Raw genomic sequence first — 22,961 nt, 5'->3', positions numbered from 1 at the left:
ACATGTGCTACAAAGTTTGACCCCTGTGCCCACATTTGCACCGTGGATCTTTGAAGGCTCATGGGGGAATCTTGAAACTGAAAGCATAAAACAGCCTAAGAAGCATCAATCCTATTAATTAATTAAATACAAGGAAAAGAAGTCAAGCAGAGGCCGCAAGAGCTGCACCTACAAAAACAAAATACTCCAATGTAGCAAATTAAGATACTTTCCCTTTATGCTGGAACAGCAACGATTCATTTTTACAATTGTTTCTTTCAGACAGGCTTTTAATACATTTTGAAAAAGCTCTGCAGTTCATGATTTGATAATTATCAGGATATTTTTGGCCCAGGTCAAAATTGACACTGAACATACTACTGTACATGTGCATGTAAAATGACCACGATGTATATGAGGTTAAACGATGATTATTATTTTTTTAAAACCACAAATACTGTACAAGAGTAGAAATGACACCAATGATATGAGGTGGGTAGTGTGTCAATTTATTTCATAGCACCTCAAAATAATCCACTCCCTGTTGCCTCAAACAGTGGAATAAATATCACTTTTATTCACAGTGATTTTAATGTGGACATGTTTAGACAAGGACATCAAAACTATTACCCAACTTTAAAAGAAAACAAAGCCTACACAGAAATTCACAGCCAGCAACACGCATAAAAACAAAACAGTGTCAACAAACAGTATATTGAGTAAAAAATATAATTTAATAATTTAAATCATCTGTCAAAATACAAACATTGATTTGAGCTTTTAAAGTTTAGTGGCTATTTCTCATAACTGGCAATGTTGAATGTACAGGGCGTCTGTACAAGGAAACAAGTGAGTTTTGGTAACTTATTGTATTGCTAATTTATATTAAATCTACACAGAAACCACAAATGACTTTGTAATTGCAATTGCAGCACTGCAAACGACTCCCATTCTGTCAGACATTGGGTTCCTATGACCACGTTGCCACGTACCTAAAACATAACAGTATTAATATGAAGACACGAGCTTCACGTAAAAAAGACGTTTCTTCGTCTTCTACACGTTTCAAAATTTGGTTAGTCAGCAAATCAGTATGCTGTAGCCAATAAAAAGTTGAACAACTTTGCAGGACAAGATCTTTAAAAACGTTTGTTGAACTGGAAAACATTTAATGTACCCAAAATGCTAATTTAAATGAGCAAATCACAAGATCTGAACATTTTGTCTCCACAGTTATTTGTCTGTTTGGCATACTACTACACTTCTCTCGCCTCACATATCTGCTGGAAACCACATTTTGATCCCTGCAATATAACAGCTTTCAGAAAACACAGTTAAGAAAAACATAGCATTGCTAATTTCCTAAATGAACATCTTAAATCTCCATCCCACAACAGTATGTCAAGAGTAGAAATCCAACCCATTCACATCAACACACCTTTAAAATCTTAGAAAGGAACATGTATGGAAAAGGAAAAAAACCAAACAAATTTCAATACACTCTAAGCTGCACAAATACTGTACATTTGTAATGAAGGAAATTGTCACATTTGCTGGCTTCATCACTTTCCACTATAAATTGCATGTTGCTAGTTATATCACTGTAACTGTACATGGCTAAAAGATTAATGGCACTTTGGCCAATTTTCAGAGGATTCAAAGGAGGACAGCAGGTGCATTGAAGGTGAAGCTCGCAATGACGATCACTTATTTTGGAAGTCTTACCATACAAACAATGAATAGGTTGAGGCTTAGGGTACGGAGTCAGACAAGGGTTCAACGTTCAATGTTGCATTTCGAGTTGCCCTGAGCCCATTACGGGCGCTTACAAGTTAGACACGTACAAACACAAAGTACATTGAAACAACTGATTACTTTGCAATGCACTTCCTCACTGCAGAAAATGCACATGAAAGGAACACGTTAAACTAATTTTTAGAGCAGCATGGCTGAGGTCCATAACAAGGGTCAAGAGGACAACAGTATGGAAAACAAAAATGAGGCAGGTGCATTTCTTTCTGTCCAACCTCGATGTTGCCACACTCAAAAGTGTGGTTGCAAATGGAAGCCATTTTTCGTGTGCTAACAGGATTAACAAACAAATTATAATACCGTCCAAGGAGAGGATTTCTAGGGGACACTTTTCATGTGCACTTCCCCTAGATTATACATTTCAAAAGAACACTGCCACGTTTAAACCTGTGGTTCCAAACTTCCCACATTTTTAACAGTTCTCTCTTACCAGGTCCGAACCAGTCTATGGATGAAATAAAATAAAGTACTTGGGGTCCTGAGAGTGGAGAACTACCAACCCATAACAAACTAGGAACTAACCACATTATCCATTTTAAGGTGATCGACAATAATCAAGTCATTATATTGCTTTTAGCATATTGCGAGAAAGTCCTGGAAAAAAAAAAAAATCTGCCTACAACGGCACTAAACTATAGTAAAATAATGCACCCTGTGTACTAAAGTGGACCCTCAAGTCTTTGCCGGATATGTTATGGCTTTTGTGAGTCACCGTTGCATTCGTTGCAAAGTTCAAAAGCCACATGACTGAAGTCGGTTCTGGATGACTTCCACCTTCTCCAGTGGTTATGCAACTGCAGAATGATGCTGCGATGAAACGTCACGGAGGCCACTGCAAGTAACTTGGCATTCAGGTTGTGTCACTTCTCAGTTTTTCTCCACACAAATGTGGATCTTGACAGTGCTTACTGAAGCTTGACAGTTACAACTTGAGAGCGGGCACGGTCTTTATTTGTAAGCTGTCTCTCTTTCCTCTTGTAGGCTACAATGTTAAAAGAATCCCTGTCCTCATGAATAATTCTCTAATAAAATCTCTCTTTTGAGGCAAACAATTCGCCCACTGATCAAGACTTAGATCTCTGCGTCATCCTACGTTTGCTGCTGCTCCCTTTAGGGAGAGTCCATCATGGCTTCCAGCATCTCCAAGAATAGTTTGTGCATGGGTGTACCACCACGGGTCTTGATGCTGTAGAAAGTAGTCAGAGCCCGACCGGCGGTCTGCCGGAGGAGCGGCAGCGTTAAAAGGAGGCGGCCGGCTCGCTGGGGGTCGTCCGGGTGGCGCTGACACTCCAGCTCCAGCAGGGCCTGGTGGAGGAGGTCCCGCAACTTCTGCACGGCCTCCATGTCCTCGATGTAAACAGAGTCTGAAAGAGCAACAGGGAGGACGTGATGACCCACTGTGTTTACTCTCGCAACTTTCCCCAACCTTTATTGACTAAACAGTGGATGTGTATTTCTAAATGAACTGCTGACTTGCCAGTCATCTTGACTACTTTTACCCATACATTAAAACACAGAGCTCAGCTTCCTCTTTCAGACTTGCCTGTTTACGCTTCCATTATTTTTTGTAGCAGTTATGCGTATGTATGTATTTATTGGCATGGAAACTGTATGTACAGTATAACCAAACAAGCATTTCCTGTGTTGTATTTTAATGTACATTGACATTATCCAAACTAATGGTGCTTGTTGTTCCCAGCATACACAACATTACTTTCACACATTCATCAGTTGGAAAACAATGATTCCTGTCAGTTCAAAGGTTACAATGCGTGTCTTGCAATAATTGGCATCAGGCTGCTTTGGTGAAGCCTCCAGCTAAACGCACGTTTTGTACGGTTTTGTAAAAACTTTTGGTAGCGTCACCATGTTCTACATATCATTTTTACACTAATTTGCCACATCACTTTTTACAATTTAAAAAATTCTGTTCAAAAAATATGCATTTACAAAACAGTTTATATCTAGTTTTGATTGATTCTGTCAAGAGACAGGTGTTACGATGAAATGATTGCCAAAGTTGCAGAACTGTTCTGCATCGTACTAAGAAGTGTATTAATAATTGAATTTAATTTGCTATGAGAGGTGTAAGAACAATCTCTCACATCATCTCACAGTATGATAATGCGTAGTTACTGTATTGTAACTCATTTAATTGGCCGGTAAACATCTGTCTGCACAACAACACGAGATGTACTGTACCTGAGTTAGTAAGCGCGATGGCTTTTAGCATGACAAACTCCTCTCGGTCCACACTGAGGGCACGGAAACGTCTGGCGAGTTGACTGATTGCCGCATTTAGCTCCGTTAGGCCGGCAACACGAGACATTTCCTCATCAAGGACAAAATCCTCGGCGAAGACAACCTCATCTTCACAGCCAAGCGAGCGGTACGCTACGCCCAGCACCAGCACCTCCAGCCAAACCGACTGTAGCACAGACATCTGGTCTGCTAGCGACAGAGACAAGAAGCCTGCGGGGGAATAGAAAAAGCCAGAGGGAAGGTTCTGAATGCTAAAGAGGAAAACTGGCAACAGGCCTCTAATTTGAGAGTCAGCTGAAACAACAAGTACTGGCAGCAGAGCTTTAGAGCACCACATACTGAGATCCACTTGATAAGAACACAACCTCCAGCATATAGAATAGCTAAGCATTCTATGGCCCAACCGCCAGTACAGTTACAAAATGAAAACATACCTCCTCCAAGGAAGTTGTTTTCTACGCCACTGTTTGGCTGTTAGTGGGCTAAAGTTATGCTGAAACTATGGGATTGTTCGCTCTGTATTCCACCTGCATCTCTTACCCGGAATGTGTTTGGCCCAGCCAATGATGACGACCAGCTCGCGGTCAGCAAGGTCACAAAGGGTCGTAAGAGTGCGCTGGGCTGTGTCGGGCTGGAGGGGGTCAGGCATTGCAAATAACTTTTCTGGCTCTGCAACTAACAGGTGGGACACGATGATGTTGGAGGAACCTGTACACAAAACACCAAAACAAGATTGGGGGGGGATTAAAAAAAAAAAGGATATTAGAATATTCATTAAGCCGAATGATATGTTCGTACCCAATAATTTAACAGAGACATTTATACATTTTAAAGGACTAGCAGAAAACATTTGACTAGATCTGGTTCCCCAAATTGTAAGCAAAAATTAAATACATTTATTATTAATAATATGAAGAAAATTATGCAGTGACTATATTATAAGACAAACTAAGTATCCAGTCCAACCAGAGTTCGGAACAGTTAAATATTCATATTTATGATATGGATCGAGTCCATCTGTAAAATGATGGGCTTGGTTTTGTGAGGAGACTAATGGACTGGCCATTTTAAAAAAATTGTGTGTGTGCCTGAGCAAACATACAAATGTAACCGTGATTATTTACATAAATAGAAGGACTTGAGTGTAGTACAGTAGGTGGCAGTGTTTGCAAACACATTCTGATGACTTTTGCCATTGTGTTTGTCACCGATTTTGTTTTAGTTCTGCTCTCAAATTGTTGTGCGCAGTTTGATTTATGTAACAAAAATACCTACAGAAACATTACAAACCCTTTTCATTGTCCTTAGTTAGTGATAGGGGGACGCTCTGGTATGTTGCGTTCTCCACTTCTGGACGTCTTTTGTACTTCTGTCGTCCACCTCGCACCCTATCAAGACGAACTCCTGCAAAAGGACATTAAAAAAAATATTATGTTGAGAAAAACACAAATAGCAAAAAAATTCAATAAATAAATGCACCAGTGACCAGCCAAATAATCTGCTTCTGGTTTGGTGGAAGTGACGCTCACCCTCTTTCAGCATGCCCACTTTGAGGCACTTGGTAAAGCGGCATGCCTGGCAAGCCTTTCTGCGCCTTTTGGTGATCTCGCACTCGTTTGATGCAGGACAGCTGTATTCAATGTTACCTTCATGCAAGAATAGAAAATGATCAGATGATTAAGTAGTCAATCATCAATGAATTGACAAATTCATGAAAAGGACCTTTATACCATCGCCAGAATGCAAAATACATACAGTAAACCAGCTGAACAGCGGTTGTGACTTTGCATTTATGTTGCATAACAGCATGTGAGTGACTGTTCAATTCTGATTTGGAAATAAAATCGGGAGTGAATAAAGGTAGCCCGCCTGTAATTTGCCCACAGGCACCTGAAGGACTAGAAGATACCAAATTATCTGGTCTGATGAGACAACAATTGAACTCTTTGGCACAAATGCTTCATTCAAGAAAACCACGCGCAGGTCTTTATCTGGCCGAAACCATCCCTAAGGTGAAGCATGGTCGTGGTGTGGTGATGTTTTTCAGCAGCGGGAACTGGAAGGCTAGGCAGGATTGAGAGAAAGATGAACGCAGCAATGCGCTGTGACACCCTGGATGAAAACCTGCCACAGGAGTGTTCTCGACATCAGGCCGGTACGACGGGTCATCTTTCTGCAGGACAATGACCATAAGCACACAGCCAAGATATCAGATATCAAAAGGAGTGACTTTAAGACGACTGAGTCGAGTGGCCCAGCCACAGCCCAGGCTTGAATCAGACTGAAAATCTGGGATTTGAAATGGCTGTGCACCAACACTTCCCATCAAACCTGATGGGGTTTGAGAGTTGCTCCAAATAGGAATGGGCAAAACTGTCCAAAGACAAATGTGCCATGCACGTGGCATCCTTTTCAAAAAGATTTGAGGCTGGAATTGCTGCCAAAGGGCCATCAACAAAGTATTGAGCAAAAGCTGTGAATGCTTATGTACGTGAGTTGTTGTTTATCCGAATCTAGTGCAAAGATTAAAAATCATGTTGTCTTTATAGGGTGCCGTGTAGAATTTTGAGGGTAAAATGAATTTATTCCATTTTAAGGGTGTAACATAACAGAATATGGAAAAAAGTGAAGCCATGTAAATATGAGAGCTTATCTTCACTTACACTTAAGTTTCTTTACTTAGTGTACTGCAAAATAAAATTAGATTAAAAAAGGGTATTTGCATGCAGATAAAGAAAAATTACTTTTGGTTTTAGTTTATGCATGGAAATCATCCCTTAAATGTGTTTTTTTTTTGGTTTGTTTGTTTTTAAGTTAACAACAGTAGTGTTATGGTGGTGAAGGTCAGGCCTCTACTGTTCGAATGGTGTACTGTCAAGGCGAACCTTGTGCCGTTTCACATCTCAGTAGAACCCTAATTCCAAAACATAATCGCATATCGAGTCAAACAAAAACTACATTTGAATTCACTAATTGTATCACCCCAATGTCACAAATGAATTGTGGGTTTTCTGCCAACTATGATCCAGGATCTGCCTGAGGTGAAATGATATGAAACTGCTTCAAATATGGGACTTCTCTCTGAGAATTGTTGCCAGTAAACTGTTAAGCGCTGGATTGAGTTAAGGATGTCCAATGCGAAGTGACAGTTGAATCGTCAAAATCCGGAGCTCCCTTTTCTGGGTTTGAATTCATCTGAGGTGGATGAATACAAAATGGAAACAATAGTTTTTGGGAAATCATCTGTTGCTGTCCGTTTACCCCCATGGCATTACAGGTCACTTGCACATGCTGTGTTGCAACATATGCTGTCATCAAATAAACACCAGCTTATGTTCATGCCACATAAAAATGGTAAATATTCAGGTCTTCTGCAGTGAGCAGTATTGTAATATTGTAATGTACATTTACTGGACCGGCCTGTTGCCCATACTAAACTTTCTTTTACAAAAATCTCAAACGTATTTTCATCTATAAATCACTGCACTATTTACTATATTTTACTCGACACGCCAACGCAGAAAAACAAATTCATGTACGGGGGGGAAAGAAAAGCTGCTCTACAGCTCTGCCATACCTTGGATGGTTCTCTTGAAGAAAGCTTTGCAGGCTTCACATGAAGCCACGCCGTAGTGGTAGCCTGAAGCCACATCCCCGCACACCAAACACAGCCTCTTGGGTAACGTGCTCAGCGCATACTTGCACCGCCCGGCACCGTTTCCGGTCGATCCCTCGTCCGCTCCGTCTCCGCTCTCGTCTTTGAAGTGGCATCGCAAGGCTGGCGTGTAGAGCGGCGGCGAATAGCGTTTAGCGCCGTCTCCTCTGGTCTCGCCACCTCCGCTTTGAGAGGAGTCGGAAGAGGCCCCGCCGGGACTGGTCCGACCTCCCCCGCCTCCCTCCGGACTGCTCGGTTCAGCCTTGATGTAGACGTCTGACCGGCGATCCCTGGAAGACATGATGTCTAGAGGGCAAGAAAAGACACAAATAAAAGTATAAACAGCATTTGGGGCAGCCGTAGCTCATCTGTAAGCAAACAAAATAAAGCTCAAGGGCGCTACGCCCTTTGTGCAGCGCATCACTCCGAAATGGCTCCTTGATGTGCCTGCATGTGTGGTCTAGTTGTGTGTGTGGTGTGAAACAACAATATACAGCAGAGTGAAAATTGAAATACGATTGCCATTTATAAACAACAGTGTGATACGATTGAATCAATGTTGCTGCATTTCAATCCCATCGGTTAACTTTAACTTCACATTTTCATCAAAGTGTAAATGTTGCCCAACAGGGGTCACACGACCCTGTCAATATCCAACAGCCACATAAAGCTGTTATGAATTTCCCTATTGTGGGACAAATAAAGGATTATCTCATCTCCCCTCAACTATACTGATCACTACTGAATTATTTGGCATAGTTTTCATCTAAAGTTGTCAATGAAGTAAAACGTGCTACTACACAGAAAAGCCTGGTTTGTTTGTGCACGTCAGCTATTATTTTAAGGCATGGAATAAATTAATGGGATTCTGCCAAATCCAAGCCTTCCGCACCTATTGAAACTGCACTTTAAGTGTGGCCAGTGTGAAGTCTTCGGCACAGGCATCTCCGTAAATTAAAATAGCCAAGGTGACTGCATGAAGGTCACACTGCTCGTAAAGCGCGCTCGCTCTTCACTTTCCAGACGCATACCTAATGTTATAATATGGAAGGCTGCAAGAGTGCTGCAGCAATGCACGTTCGCTCCTCTCGATGGAAAAAAAAAAAAAGTAACATTACAGCAAACATGTTTATGCACACAAAGTCCATACTGTACATGCGATAAGGTGCACGAGGACATTCCCATTAACCATTAAAAATACTGTCAGAAAAATGTGAAACAGTTTGGCCCATACTAAAGGAATAAATATTTTCCATCTATGGTTCAATTGATTATTGCATGTTAATAGACTATTGCCCATGAGCAGAGAGTGAATCAAGACTATAAAATGCCACCATACAGGACTGAATTTTAGCTCTAATTTGGCATGTCTAAGTTTGTCATCCTTACAATGTCTACTTAAAAACAACAACAACAGAGTAATAAGCATGGTTAGATCACCTTGAGCAAGTTGCATTAGGCTTTAAAGTGGTGGTCAAATTCCCGAGACTTGGGCAAAAGACAACAAATCGGTCTTTGACACGAAACGTAATAAACTCTAATGAGCACACATACTTTGGGAGCAAGCAGATGGGTTCCATCTTATTTGTGTCACATTTGCAAGACACCACTCAATAGACTACCAGGCCAAATAAAGACAAACATTCTCCATGATCTATCTATGACTTTGCTTGGAAGAGTATTGAAGTGTGATTTAGGATCATTTTAATTCTGTTATATTTTGCACCCCATTATTGACACTGTTCCATTTAGGTTTGTCTATTACATCAACACACAGTGCATTTAATAGTTGTGGCGATGAAAGAAACTGCAGCATTTTTTTGAAGGGGGAAAAAAAAAGGTCAGTGAAAAGCTAAAGATAAAATCTGAGTCATTCATAGAAATGATAAATGTAGCCATGGCGGGAGTGTGACATACCATCATCACACAGGGATCACAGTGACTTATCTACCTGCTAAATCCCAACAAGCTCCAGATATCAATCACAACCAAGTGACTCTGTACGCTTTACATTTATTGCCGCAGCAATAAAGCCCGTGCAATCACAGCTGGCAACTTTGGTAGGAGTTTGCCCCCTCCGTCCTGTGAATGCGGCAGTTAGTGTCACTGCAAACGTGGATCTTTAAAAGTGTCCGTTTCTCACCAAAAGGGATGAAGCCAAATGTATAACTACTGTGGAATTGCGTTCAGCCTGCCCCAAGTTCTTTCCCGTGCGCACCGCTGCACACGCCGACTTCTGCTTGGCTCAGTCACGAACATCTTGAACCCAAAAAAAAAAAAAAGCATTTTCAAGCCTATGGAGCCGTCCGAGTCAAGCGGGCTGAACTGTATCGAACCCAGTTTAAGTTGCCTCAATTCGCTGGTCGGGTGTTTTGACTTGCCACGGAGGCTTCGAATTTTCGTTGATCTCTTGTCCTAACCTCGAATAAAAACAACAGTCGAACGCACCAACATGTTAGCATTGGCTCCCACATTAGCCAAACGCTTCAAGTTAGCTTCCCTGAGCTAACCAGCTCGCATTTGCTAACGGTTCATTCACAGTGACCGAGCTACATCCAGATTTATTTTGGTCACTGACCCAGACTGGGCTACGTCTTACCTTGTAGGGGAGACTATTTCAGCGCTGAGGTCTCCCGGCTGCGTGACAATATGGTTCAGATAAGTCCAAGAAGCAATATCCCGATTGCCTGCTACTAGCTCCGCAGTAGTGTTGCTAATATGAGCCGAGCTGCTAGCTGCCTGCTAGCTGCTAGCTGCTAGCTGCTAGCCACCTCTCCCAGCCAAACAGCTGTTTGGGCAACAAACGCTTCACGAGACCATTATTGTACACCACTCCGACTACTGTACTGTCTTGACGCCCTTTTAAAAGATAAAAATGAAATTAAATGCATGAATGCTAAGAGTCGAGTATTTGCCATAATCATGCATTCTCATCAGAATTACTTTTTCTAATTGTATTATTAGTGTTGATTATCTCCTTTTATGCTACATAACAGCGTCGCAGTTCCCCAATGAATTGAACTATAAAAGACTAAAACATGCAGCGCATTCAGGGCGGGTGAGTCACAGTTATGCTAACCCCAAATCCATTCATGTGTTTCGAAATATGAGGCTTGGCCTGCAACAAGATTACTAGCTGTATGGTGGACAGAGACGGAATGATGTCATGGTTTCTCTGGAAGATCAGAGCACCTACTAAGTGGCCATCAACAGCCCGAAGGGGGAAGATTTGAAGCAGTGATGGCGTCATAGTGGGCATTCACTGCCCCCCATCCCCCACGGCAGGGGTCTGCAACCTGCAGCTCCACAGCCGCATGTGGCTCTCTGTGACTTTGGGAAATAAATCAAAAGTATTGCCTTTTAAATTACTTTGTTCAATTTTTTTTCCCCTCCAAATGTAATACTACATTTGAAGATTATGGTGCTCTTGTAACCTTCAGATACAACGGTTTTATTTTTCTCTGTCACTCGAAATATGCATCACAAGTGCCGATATTGAGCTATTCGGCAAACCACGGATAAATCCAACAAAAGAAAAGTTTTTGAAGAAAACAACATTTAATGATATACCCTACATGAACTATATTTAAAAAAAATAAATGAAAAAAAAAAAAAGAGATAAGCTTACAATTGTGCGTGAAAATGAAGGTGACGTCTACAACCCTACGTAAAAATCGCATTAAGCATGCAAAAGAAATATTCTAATTGGTTATTATTTTGTGTCTGCTAGTGTAGAAGCTTGGGACGGCCAAGCATTCAGAGACGTCACGTCCTTCGATGCAGCGTTCAGACTCTCGTCCCTCGCGAGGGTCTGATAGCCGGGTTAGTCATAGACACTGAACGCGCATTCGCTTCATTTGCACCACACTCGTGCTTCTCTCCTCCCTTCGCATCGAGCGAAGGTGTGCTGTAAGCGGCCACGACCAGCATGACAAGCTGCTTCCTTTGATTTTTTATTTTCTTTTTCTTCAGTGTTCTACTCCCCATTGCAGCCCCTCAGCCCCACGACACTCACGATAATAATAACGAGTAATAACGAGGGACGCCAGACCCCCGTTATTATTGTTGTTGTGAAGCGCAATTCACCGAGCGTTGGATTGTTGGTCCATTAAAAAGGAACGTGATCTTAAAGGGGCCGTGGGTAAAATTTAAGAGAGGGGGCTATTTTGGCTCCCATTCATTGGAATTGAATCTGCCACGATGATCATCACTGGCGAAAATGACAAGCTTCGCTATTCCATCCACTGTTACATCATCAATTATGAATATAGTAATGTATTGTATACTTTATAGAGCGTATTATCTTTGTGGCTTTGCGGCGGCTGAGACTCGCTCGCGTAAAACCCGGAAATGCCGTGTTGTACCGACCACAAAGTGGGCAGTTACGTGAATATTAATTGGCAGAACTTCGTCACAACTGGCAGCGTTTTCAAATCCGACCGGTTTACAAGCCTTATGCCGTTTATTGACTTTTGCGTTCAATCAACAACCTGCATAGATGTCAAACTTAAACCATGTCACAGACTCATATTGACGTATTTTATGCATGAAATAGTAGACAAAAATGGATTCTGATGGAAGGTTGGCGACCCCAGCCAGTCATTTACCTAACAATTCCCACGGTGGCATATCCGTTTATAACACTTAATATTGTGTGTGTTTAACACCTCACATTTTCTGGCAATATGAGTTGCATGTTGTGGTACAACCGATGGCTTACTTTATTAGTTCACAAAAAAATACGATCATCAAACATTTATTGAGCGGCAGAATGTGTTCCACTAATGCCCCCCCTCCACAATGTGCTCTGATGCCGACACTGTTTTGCAGGGACAGGGATTCCTATTTTTTAGTTTATAATAAAAAAATAAAACCTAGAAATTTGGCTTATTTTTCTTAATTTCACCAGGCTGCATACAACGCCAATGAAATACACACCTATGAAATAAAGTCGTCATTCAATTGGGTCTTCAAACCACTTGAGCAAATGCAGGGTTGAAAGTGTTTGGACCACAAACAACGCGGAAGGCAAGCGAACAAATAGCTTGCCAACAAACAAACCCAAAAGAGCACAATAAACCACACCAAATGCCACCAAGTCAGACCCCGGCTTTAAAAGGTCACTTCACTACACGATTGCGCTGTAAATATGTTATCAACTTTCCAAACATTATGAATTGCTTGCTTGCTTACAACTATCAGTAGATATGAGGGAGCATTACCCGTTTGCCGGAGCGGAAGCTTACATGCGCTACGTGGGCCGCGGCGTCCGTTGTAGGTCGTCGACAGCTGCTGTCGGGACGCCTGCGAAGTAAATGGTTCGGGCTGAAAGTTACTGAGGTTTCAAATCACCAAAAAAAAAACTGTCGTAAGAAAGACAGCAACGGTGAGTGCGGCCTGTCGAGCCTCTGAACTTCAATCCGGGCCCGATAAACATGACCCCCGTGTGACCAGTGGCAACAAAAGCATTGGCGAACATAAAAGAACGTCACTTCATCCCAGAAACGTGTGCCACGCAGAATGGATTCAGATTTATGGACAAGACTCAACAAACCGCCGCCCCCCTTACGCTGCGTGATATGCTCCAAAGGTCAAAGTCACAGGAATGCTTCAAGGACACACAGCAAAGCCGACACCTCGTGGGGAGCTGAAGTTTGGTCGTAGCTCTTTGGCACGCATCACGGTACATACTTTATGTATTTCGGTCTTTTATTTAAATCTCGCGCACAGCAGCCTGGCACGCTCCGACGGAATGCTGACGCTGAAGCCGACACACCGTAAAGTACAATGTCCTTTAGGTGTGACATTGTTTCCAAGCTCCTTTTCTTGGCCGGTGATTATGCATCAAACAAGCGCACTTGAAGTCACGTCGAGGTTTTGGATGTGCTGCGCACCGTGCAGCCGCCGGGAGCGGCGCCCAGGGGTGACCTTGCCTCCTGATCTCGAACCGGTGAAAGGTTAATTGCCAAAGTGGATTACGCCTTCAGATCAGCGATCTCAATCCTAGACCAGCAGCCCTCGGTTACATTCGGGAGGTCAGTGTGCTGAGAGGCAGGACGTCCATTAACTCCGAGAATGTTCACGTTCATAAGTTAAGGAGCCTCAACTGTGGACTGTGGAAGAAAGTGGCGAGTGCGTGCACAACACGGCTCGCTTTATCTTATGGGAATCACAAGACTGCACATTTTGTCCCAACGGACAAGACAGTACACCCTATTTAAAAATACCGTCTGGAGGTTGATCAAAGACACTGGGGCTCGATTGTGGAACTTTAAGGCCTTTCATGACGTCTAGAAGTGGCAAGTGCTTTAGTGCACAGACACAAGAGTTGTCTTACAAACGGAAAGACAACTCAATGACAAATTCCCACGCCAACTTCACTCTGTCCGACGTGCATACAAATCAAGGCACCTTTATTGGAAAAAAAAAAAAGAAATTAAAAAACCGCACATGCACAGCGGACGAATAACCCCAAATATGTATTTCGAGTCGCGCGGGTTTATTGTGATACTCACCGAAAGCGCCTTTTATACGCGGGGCCGGGCAGGTCCGCCGTCCGTTTGGTCGCAATATCGCGTTCGTCACACCTGACGGCGACCCGACCGAGCAATTCGGGATGCCAGCTCGCGGCGACACCGTCGTCTTGGCCTGCTCGGATCCGGACACTGCTCTTCAAATCTTCGCCTTCGACTCTCACAGCCGAAGCTGGTGTTACATGGTCGAGTTCGCGGCCAGGGAATACTGCATCCTGTTGTGGCAATTTCACAATAAAACACTGGCGACACTTGCCGCTAAACCTTCTGGACGTTGCTCACGTTCGGCAATTTTCGCACTGGAGATTACATATTTGGATATTTAACTCAAAACGTAAGTGTACATGGACTATCTGGCAACTAGTACAACTGGAATTGCGATAGAATTGCTTTTTATCTTGACGTGTTAACAATTAGCTTCCGGTCTTCCAGATGTTTTTTTTCTCACTAACTTGGTATTCCAAATGACGTCAGATCCCGTCCCGTGCCTCGGCTGCTCTCCCTGCCCAAATTTGCGTCTGCTCTCCGAGTTACGTCCACCAGCGTCATCAACTTCGGAACGGGGGAAGGAAATTTTTATCTCAAAAATATATTTAGGACAGCGAGGTTATTTTAGATTCGTTTTTTTAAATTATTTTTTTAATATGTACAGATATCTCCCAAATCTTAATCAACCAACACACAGTGAACAACATGCAACAATACAGTAGTGTGATGACACATTTCATATACATATATATATATATATGAATATGATAGTGTTGGCTTTTTCAATTCAAATAGTCCCGAACGCTGTAAAAGAGACTTGTGGAAAGTATGCCGTCGGTCTTGTGACACTGGCTCGCGGGACGACGAATTTCCTCCGTGGATCGTGTAACACGAAACCCTTAACGGGCGACATCAGAGTTTGCGTGCATCGCAACTGTTTAGCAGATGGATGGACGTTTTTTCCCCCCCCCCCTCCAAACACTACAGAGAAAGATGGCTGCGCCGGCACGAGGCTGTAGTCCATTTTAGAAATATATATGCCATTTAAAAAAGATCATCTAGGAAGCTGCATTTGTGTGTATTTAGTCTAGTCGCCCCCCCCCCCTTTTTTTTTTTTTTTTTTTTGACTAGTCGCGTCAAACGTGCGCCTCGTCGCGGTCACGCGTGCAACGGGCTGTGGGTGCAGGACGGTCGCGGCGCGCACGCACGCACGCGAAAGGAAAAAGTGACGGCGGTGTCACCGCGACCTTGAAGCAAGGTCATCGAGTCTCCACTGCAGACGCTGCGATTGCGCGGCACCGCATCGCGCCGCTGCAGTGTCCACGCCGACAAAACCGGTCCCGCTCCATCGGCCTTGTAGCATGACTTCAAATGGAAGCATTGGATTTAGTGCATTATGCAGTCGAGCCCGATACTGGATGGGGTGTATACATAGTGCGCATGGCAGCTGGGGTCCTTCGGGCGCCACTTTCAGCAGGTCCTGACCTTAGACAGGTGCCAGCTGATACACTACATAAATACCAAGACGCCATTGTACAGGAAAAGCACATTACTGCATCAATGAGTCATACGTGGCAAGGCAGCTAGACGCTGCACTTTATAAGCATTGCGACGAGTATACAAATTGGTGAGCAGTTGGAGGCGTTAGTGCTGCAGTCTTTCTAACCTGCATAGAATCGAGAGGCAGCGCAAGTAAACCACAACGCGAGAAGATATGGCTCAGTCTTCCTCGATGATGAGCGGTTAGCTGCCGGTTAGAATGCGCTTGCTTGTCGGTTCGCAGTAATGGTCGACACTGCAATGTCACAGAGCTTTGTTCGGTGGAGTTTGGGACAGTATCCACCCCAAACGTTGCAAGAACACACTGTAGGCAGTCTGTGCTCAACTGAACATGTGTTTAGAATAATATGCACATTAAGACAGCATATTTTCAGTTGCAGGTCAGAAGGAAGAAAAGCGTGCGGGCGAACGAGTCGGTATGCGCCCTCTGGTGGCGGCAGCGGGGAGAGCAGGAGCATTCCAGCAGCTGAGTGTGTCAAGGCGCGTGCGGGCGCGAGTGCGCGCGCGCCCGTGTCCTCCAGTAAAAGGTCACCCACTGCCAGTGCGCATCATCGCAGCCTCCCGACTTCCTGATCGCCACGCCAGAAGGCTGCCTGCCATCTTTGCGCATGCTACAGTAAACTGTCCCATTTGCTTGATTTACCGCACAGTGCGCCCTGCATATTGCGCGTTCAACAACAAAGACGACATTTGATGTGAGATCAGTTATTTGCTTCATGCATAAGTTCAGGTCAAAGTGTGTCGCAAGGCAGCTTATTTTCTCTGCATTTGATGGGGTAACTAATATGATACAGTGCAGTTGTACACCATTCTAACGTGCAATAACAAAATGAAAAGCCACTGTGTCGTTAAAAATGGAGCATGACCGTCATTGTGAAGGCAGCTTGCGTTTTTGATCTGGGCAATTTGGTGCTGTTTTACATGAGAGCATTGTTTTCCGACCTTTATTGGGCCAAGACACATATTTTACATTAGGGGGGCGGGGATCTCATGGAAACACCACGTAATAAAAATGGACCCAAAAAAATAAAAATTAAAATGTCTGCCATCTAGTGGAAGAGCATTTAATTGCCTGTCACTATATAGTCCCTCACTATATCGCGGTTCGCTTTTTGCGGCTGCGGTGCATTGCAGAATTTTTTTCTTTCTAACATTCTTACAGTGGATTATTCGCTAGTTTGGGATCATTTCACACTTAATTAAAAAAAAAAAAAAAAAAAAAAAGCGCAATGTGCCTATTGTAAAGCACAACTGGCCTGAGTCACAAAACTACATGTTTATGGTAAAGTAAACATTAGCTAACTGAATTTTGACGACCACCGCTGTAGAAGACATTGTAATCCCTCCACCCGGAGAAGGATAGACACAGCCGCCGGTGCACTTTCAATCGCATCATTGAACCAAGGTCACAGAATAAATGCAAGTACATATTCACACGCGACCTGCCGTTTGCCACAAGTGACGGCGAGTCGCTCCACGTGCAGAGTGGCTCACGGGTAGCTAGTTAACAGGCAGCCAAGTCGACAACCTCGCTGACTCCGACGCCGGGCCCCGCCTTTTAAAATCACACGCAATCAGTCACAGGTACTGTCAAACATGAGGATGTGTAGTATTGGTATTATGCGTATAGTGGCTACTTCATGGATTTCGTCTGTCGCAGGGGTAGGCTGGAATGTAACCCTCACGATAAATGAGGGATTATGTTATGTTGCTTACATAGAGAGTAAAAAAAAAAAATATATATATATATATATATATATATATATACATTGTATTAAATAAATGATTTTCCAACCAATGAATTGAAATGAACGCTACCGTGCCGTGGCGCAGTGTATTGTATTCCTTTCCTGGCTGTGAGTGTTTCACCTGCCTGCAATCATCATCACATGCACCTCTTGTGTATATTTAGTCTGCATGTGCGCCATCTTCCATGTGCCACTTGTCCCCGCTATGTGTGCGTTTTAGAAATGTATTCTTGGCTTCTACCGTCTCGTCTGTTTGCCAAGCTCCTCTGGAATTGTCTGCTGATTTCGGAGTGCCTGACTGTCACAACATTTTTGTTTTGTTTTGGTATTTATATTAAAGGGCATCGTGTATTGTTCCGAGTCTTTTGAGTCCTCCGACGCGTGAGTGGTTCTTGTCGGTATGTGTGCTATTCCAGTCTTGCAGCTCGGGCTTAATTTGTCCTCACCAGCATACACAATGTGGACAAAAGTATTGGAACACCTCGCTGTTAAAGCCTCAGCAAGTGAGAAGGGAGGATATTATGTGTTTAGTCTCCCCTTTAACAAAAGACGTTGAGCAATATTTGGGCGTTAATAGGAAGATTTGCCAATTCATCCAGAACATTCACGAGGTCAGACATCACTTACATTGGACCTGAACGAAGGCATGGCTTACAATCTCCATTGTAGCTCTTCCCAAACATATTTGAAGGATTCTCAAGTGCTTCCACATCATCCCAACATGCCTTTATGGACCTTGCTTAATGCACAGTCATTCCTCAGAGTCAAAGTCGGAAGACGAGATCAGTCCAGTCGGGCTTGGATCTATTTCTGTATGTCACGCTTAATGATATTCTTCAAGCTAGGTATCTATCGCACAATTGAAAAGAAAATCTGCTCTGACATGTGTCCTCTGCAGTTTTTTTTTTTTTTTTTTGGACACTACATGAGAAATAGTCACAATCTTAACTGGTCCACTACCCGCAGTACCGATGACATCAATCAGCAATGTCATCATGAACCTTGTTTCCACAGTAAACAGTGCAAAACACGGTGGTTGTATTTTATTCTAAAATGACATACAGTAAAGGCCGTCAAAATACAAATGCTGTCTTTTGTAGTCATTTTTTTTCAAATTTGCGTGAAACACCGCAGAAATGTACAAATGCAGCACTCAAAGGTTTGTTGGCAGGCATCTGTATGAGGTCAGCACCACCAAAAATAGTCTGATGTTTGTTTTGGTCATCCTGATTGTTAGTCTTTTTTTTTTTTTTTTTTTGCATTATTTTGGACGGTTCAATAACAAATTAATAAATCAACGAGGCAGCTAATTATAGGAACGGTTGATCCTCTCTCAGCCCAGCAGAGCGCAGCAATTCCTCAGGCAGCAAGTCAAAAACATCATTTGAACATTTAAAGGCATATGTGCTCAAGTCAAGAGGATCATCTGCAAAACACATGCGGCCAAAGCTTGTGCAACATTTCAATTTCATGTGCCTGTAAATATGCAATGCACATAAAGAAATTGTTTGTTTGTTGTTGTTTTTTTTTGGTCACACCTTTTTAGTCCGCCCCACAGTGGGCAAATTGGGTTACAGTGAATCCTTTCTTGTGCTCGCAACAAATGCTCTCTTCTTCGTTTTATAGTTGAGGCTTCAGCGGTATGTTTGGAACTGGTCGTGGGGTTCCATTGTAGTCCTTTCTGTCGAGACCGGCTCTTTGGTTTCGATGACTTTTGGGGCTCCCCCGTGGGGCAGGCCCCCTGTGGCGCCTTCTTTTGTGCGATTGGCCGCGTTTTGGATTTGGTTGCTTTTTGTTGTCGAATTGAGTATCTAAATGTAAATGACCGCTTTGGGCATCAGATGACTCATCAATGAATGCTAGGTTTTCCCCAAAATAGTCAAGCGGCTGAGAAAAGAGGGGGTCCTTCTTTTCTTCAGGCACCTGCTCAGACCGAGTGGTTTCAGATTCGGATGCTGATTCGGACTCATTGGAGGAAGTATAAGAGGAGTACGATTCCGAATCGGTTTCGCTCTCATTCTGATCTTCTCCCTCAGGAGCCCCAGGAGCCGAACCGCCGTGGGCGTGGCGGCGATCCCGGCGCCGCCGCCGCCTTCGCCGACGCCGTCTAAAGGGGTCATCAATTTTTCCGGAGATCCGAAAATCCATATTCTGGATGTTTTGAGTCCAGTCAGTGGCGTGGGCTCGCAGTTCCTCCATCTAAGACAGGGGCATCAAATCAGCGGTGATGAAAAGAGCTAGAAGGCTAAAACCAACAGGACGGAATAAGTACCTCTGCTCTGGTCTTCTTGGAGAGAACTCGAAGCCAATTTCCAATCATTGACAGAATGGATGCGAAGTAGGCAAGACCCACCAAGATCCAGAACCATACCAATGGCTTGTACCAGTGGTCACTGCCTTGCAGCCCCGAATCCCCTTCAAGAGGAGTAGCCACGGTTACGATCAACACTTCTGTACAACCTTGACTTCCGTGCATGGTGAATACAAATTTCACACAGAAGACACCGACACAACAGGTGGGACAAGCAGTACTTTATCTCAAATGAGAAAAGAAACGGGAATAATTCACTGGCTATATGAAAATTGTCTTAGAAAAGTGAAATAAATGCATCTCTTTCTCTTTTTTTTTTTTTTTTTTTTTTACTGAAGTTCTGTCACTTAAAATGTACAGATTGGGATCACGAAATCCCGGATTGGACAGGTCCGGAAATTTTCAGAGACGGGTGTAGTTTACCTGCCACATAGTCTCCAAACCCCACTGTTGTCAGGGTGATGACGACAAAGTATGCGGACTCCAGCAGGGTCCAGCCTTCCACCCTTTGGAAAACCAGGATTGGCACGGCAACAAACAGCAGGCAGCCCAGCAGGATGGACAAGATGGCAGAAATCACTCGCACAACGGTTGGACTGATACGCCATTTCTGTCAGCGGAGAAGAAACCACAGCGCTGCGGGTCAAACAAAACCAACACGCGGTGCAAGTCGAGTTCAATTGGGGTTCTGACCAGGAAGAGCTTCTCTATTTTGGCAACTGTCTTCCTCAACCCGGTACCCAGATGGTCTCCAACTCCAGCAAGCAAGATACCAAAGAACGGAATTCCAACCAAGGCGTAGAAAATACAAAACAGTTGACCGCCTTCCGTCTTGGGGGAGATGTTTCCAAAACCTGGATAAGCAGAATCAGACGGAAGAATTATCGGGTCGCCAGGCGGGACGTGCCGAGCGGTCTTGCAGTCGAACACCCACCGATAGTCGTGATGACCGTCCCAGAGAAAAAAAAGGCGCTGGCCAGATTCCACTGGCTGACATAGGTGGCGTTACTGCCAGGATCCACACCTGCACCGATGGCCTCTGCCACCTCCTGGCATGGAATTGTGGCAGAATTCAGTAACGAGTCCACCATAAAACATTACAAATCACTACATTATTCCATCCATTTATTGACAAAAAAAACATGACTGCTCCATTCTGAATCAATAGAGCTGCTGCTGACAAAAAAATAATTATTTGTATGAATCCAAAAATGACGCTGATGAATTTCACAGTCGGCAAACATCGTTACTTACATTGAACGGCACATTTCTGAATTCTGATTACAGTGTGGCTTTATGACAGCGTTGGCTGTGGTTGCGTGTGTGTTACGCCCTGATGGACCCAGAAAGCTTACCAAAACAAAAAAGGCAACTGTGAAAAGCATGATGTTATGAAATTGAATTTATGTTATCCAAAAAAAAAAAAAGGTTCAAACCCGGAACCTTTGACTGTGAAGCGGACGTGGCCGAACGTGACCAATTTTGGAAGGAAATGCAAATGGAATGCAAGTAACATTCTGAAATCATATAAAAAGAAAAAAAATAACAATTTACGAATTGGAATGATTGCTTTGCCCCCCCCATTTAATATTGAACAAGTAATAATATTTTCCTCCTCAGAATGTATGCATCATGTGCATGTTACGTAAATGCTCAGTGTAATGGGCATGATGCCACAAACCAATGCGGTGTGCGGCCGCCGCTGACTTGCACTCGCTGAACACAACTATGCACTACGGTGGCTCGGAAGGGTCAAAGAGGTGCTGAATAGTGGAGTGGCGCACCCGGGACGAACAACTCGTGGAGTGGACGGCGGCGGGGTGTCACTTCCAGCAGAGAGGGCAACCATGCTCACTTGTTCGTGTTACCTTTTGACGGGTTGCTACATGTCATTATGCTACAGAGTGCACGTACAACAATACACAATTGAACACTGCAAATCTGCAACCGTCAGAGCTCCTAACACGAAGCCACCAAAAGCAGACTTTTGGTACCAGTGTTGGATTTCTAGGAGGCTATGAGATCTCGAATGAGTGCACTACCTCTATGAGCGCTTGCAGGTTTTCTGGGCCAACACATGTGAAGTTCATCAGGAATTCCTGACACGTGCCCTGCAGCCGCTTGTGCTTGCCTTCCTCCAGCGGCGCCTCCAAAGCCCGGAACACCATGGCACCCAGCACCAAGTACAGCAGCACCCCCGTGAGGATGGCGAGCAGGGTGGAGCAGCGCATGGCCGCACTTCCGCTCACTTCAAATGTGGGCGCCGGTTTTCCTCTGCCGGGGTCTGCGCCGCTGTGGCCCGGATCCCAGCTGCTGCAGCTGAAACGTCCCAAAAGCAGTGGACTCAGGCCCCGCCCCATTTCTCACAAACAACGCTGGCTACAACATTATTAACTATTAAATGTATGACCTGCTTAATGAAATGAACAAACCCAGACATGGTCAACAACATGCAAGCAAAGACAGGTGCCGTTTTAGCTCCACAAACCTGTTACCGCGACCACGCCTTCGCCTTTTCCAGTCTTTCTTTTCACCGGGCCTAAGGAAGGATTCCCTTGATCCGAAACCGCCGGGGAGCCCGTCCACATCACACTTTGTTGGAGGGGACACTACACACAGGCAAGGACACATCGGGGGATTTTGAATGAGAAACAGACTCCTTGGACACTTTGGACACGTTTACAATCTAATGCTGGGCTGTCAAATTCAGTCATCGTACTTTTCGTTTCCCTCACCGGGCCGTGACATCTGAGAAAAATCATAGAAATGTGTTATTCCTGTATTGATTTGTTCCTACAGTGTATACTACTGTACTGTATATTTTTGGTAAAAATTGTATTTGGAGTCAGGAGTCGTGGAAAATAGTGGCAACCAAACATTGAAGTACACAAGTCAATGTATGTTTTCGAAGGAAAATAAAATGCTTGTAATATCTGTTCAAAGTAAAATCATAATAATTGCTACAGATCTAATTGAGCAAGAAACATGTAAACATCAGGATTTAGTAGGCCACATAAAATTAAGTAGTGGGCCAGATTCAGCCCCCGGGCCTTGAGTTTGAGAGCTGGGATCTGATTAAAAAAGATCGTCCCTGGAGAGGAAATAACGCTGGA

The 22,961-nt window shown here is 43.8% G+C and overlaps 2 protein-coding genes across 5 annotated transcripts; both read right to left on the bottom strand.

Annotated features, from left to right (window-relative positions):
• Nucleotides 1-467: 467 nt before the first annotated feature.
• esrra (estrogen-related receptor alpha) lies at nt 468-14,442 on the bottom strand. Of its 4 annotated transcripts, none has more exons than XM_061702422.1 (8): nt 14,224-14,442; nt 12,931-13,012; nt 7,631-8,014; nt 5,583-5,699; nt 5,344-5,457; nt 4,594-4,761; nt 3,994-4,263; nt 468-3,155 (listed from the first exon to the last, which is right to left on the bottom strand). In XM_061702422.1, the coding sequence occupies exons 3-8, from the start codon at nt 8,007-8,009 to the stop codon at nt 2,902-2,904; spliced, it is 1,302 nt and encodes a 433-aa protein (XP_061558406.1). In that variant the 5' UTR covers nt 8,010-8,014; nt 12,931-13,012; nt 14,224-14,442; the 3' UTR covers nt 468-2,901. The 4 variants fall into 4 exon arrangements, with proteins under 4 accessions (XP_061558406.1, XP_061558410.1, XP_061558408.1 ...); XM_061702426.1 differs by having other exon boundaries at nt 12,955-13,012; XM_061702424.1 differs by lacking the exon at nt 12,931-13,012.
• A 4,715-nt stretch (nt 14,443-19,157) lies between these two features.
• Nucleotides 19,158-22,079, bottom strand: LOC133416146 (potassium channel subfamily K member 4). The gene is made up of 6 exons (XM_061702846.1): nt 21,891-22,079; nt 20,783-20,897; nt 20,542-20,702; nt 20,272-20,458; nt 19,810-19,952; nt 19,158-19,736 (listed from the first exon to the last, which is right to left on the bottom strand). Exons 1-6 carry the CDS (start codon nt 22,077-22,079, stop codon nt 19,158-19,160), a joined length of 1,374 nt encoding a protein of 457 aa, XP_061558830.1.
• Nucleotides 22,080-22,961: the final 882 nt, after the last annotated feature.

This window comes from Phycodurus eques, chromosome 17, assembly GCF_024500275.1.
Source record: "Phycodurus eques isolate BA_2022a chromosome 17, UOR_Pequ_1.1, whole genome shotgun sequence".
NCBI lineage: Eukaryota > Metazoa > Chordata > Actinopteri > Syngnathiformes > Syngnathidae > Phycodurus > Phycodurus eques.
Note: the sequence above shows the minus strand (reverse complement) of the source record. Positions and strands in the feature narration are given on the sequence as shown.

What these genes read in the sequence shown, in the direction of transcription:
- LOC133416146 (XM_061702846.1), bottom strand. Translation starts at nt 22,079, where the DNA reads ATGCGCTGCTCCACCCTGCTCGCCATCCTCACGGGGGTGCTGCTGTAC. An exon ending in GACGGTCATCACGACTATCG is followed by an intron (nt 20,703 to 20,782) that starts GTGGGTGTTCGA and finishes CTGCTTATCCAG; the next exon opens with GTTTTGGAAACATCTCCCCC. An exon ending in AAATAGAGAAGCTCTTCCTG is followed by an intron (nt 20,459 to 20,541) that starts GTCAGAACCCCA and finishes CTCCGCTGACAG; the next exon opens with AAATGGCGTATCAGTCCAAC.
- esrra (XM_061702422.1), bottom strand. Translation starts at nt 8,009, where the DNA reads ATGTCTTCCAGGGATCGCCGGTCAGACGTCTACATCAAGGCTGAACCG. An exon ending in CTGGGCCAAACACATTCCGG is followed by an intron (nt 4,264 to 4,593) that starts GTAAGAGATGCA and finishes ATTCCCCCGCAG; the next exon opens with GCTTCTTGTCTCTGTCGCTA. An exon ending in CATCGCGCTTACTAACTCAG is followed by an intron (nt 3,156 to 3,993) that starts GTACAGTACATC and finishes TTGCTCTTTCAG; the next exon opens with ACTCTGTTTACATCGAGGAC.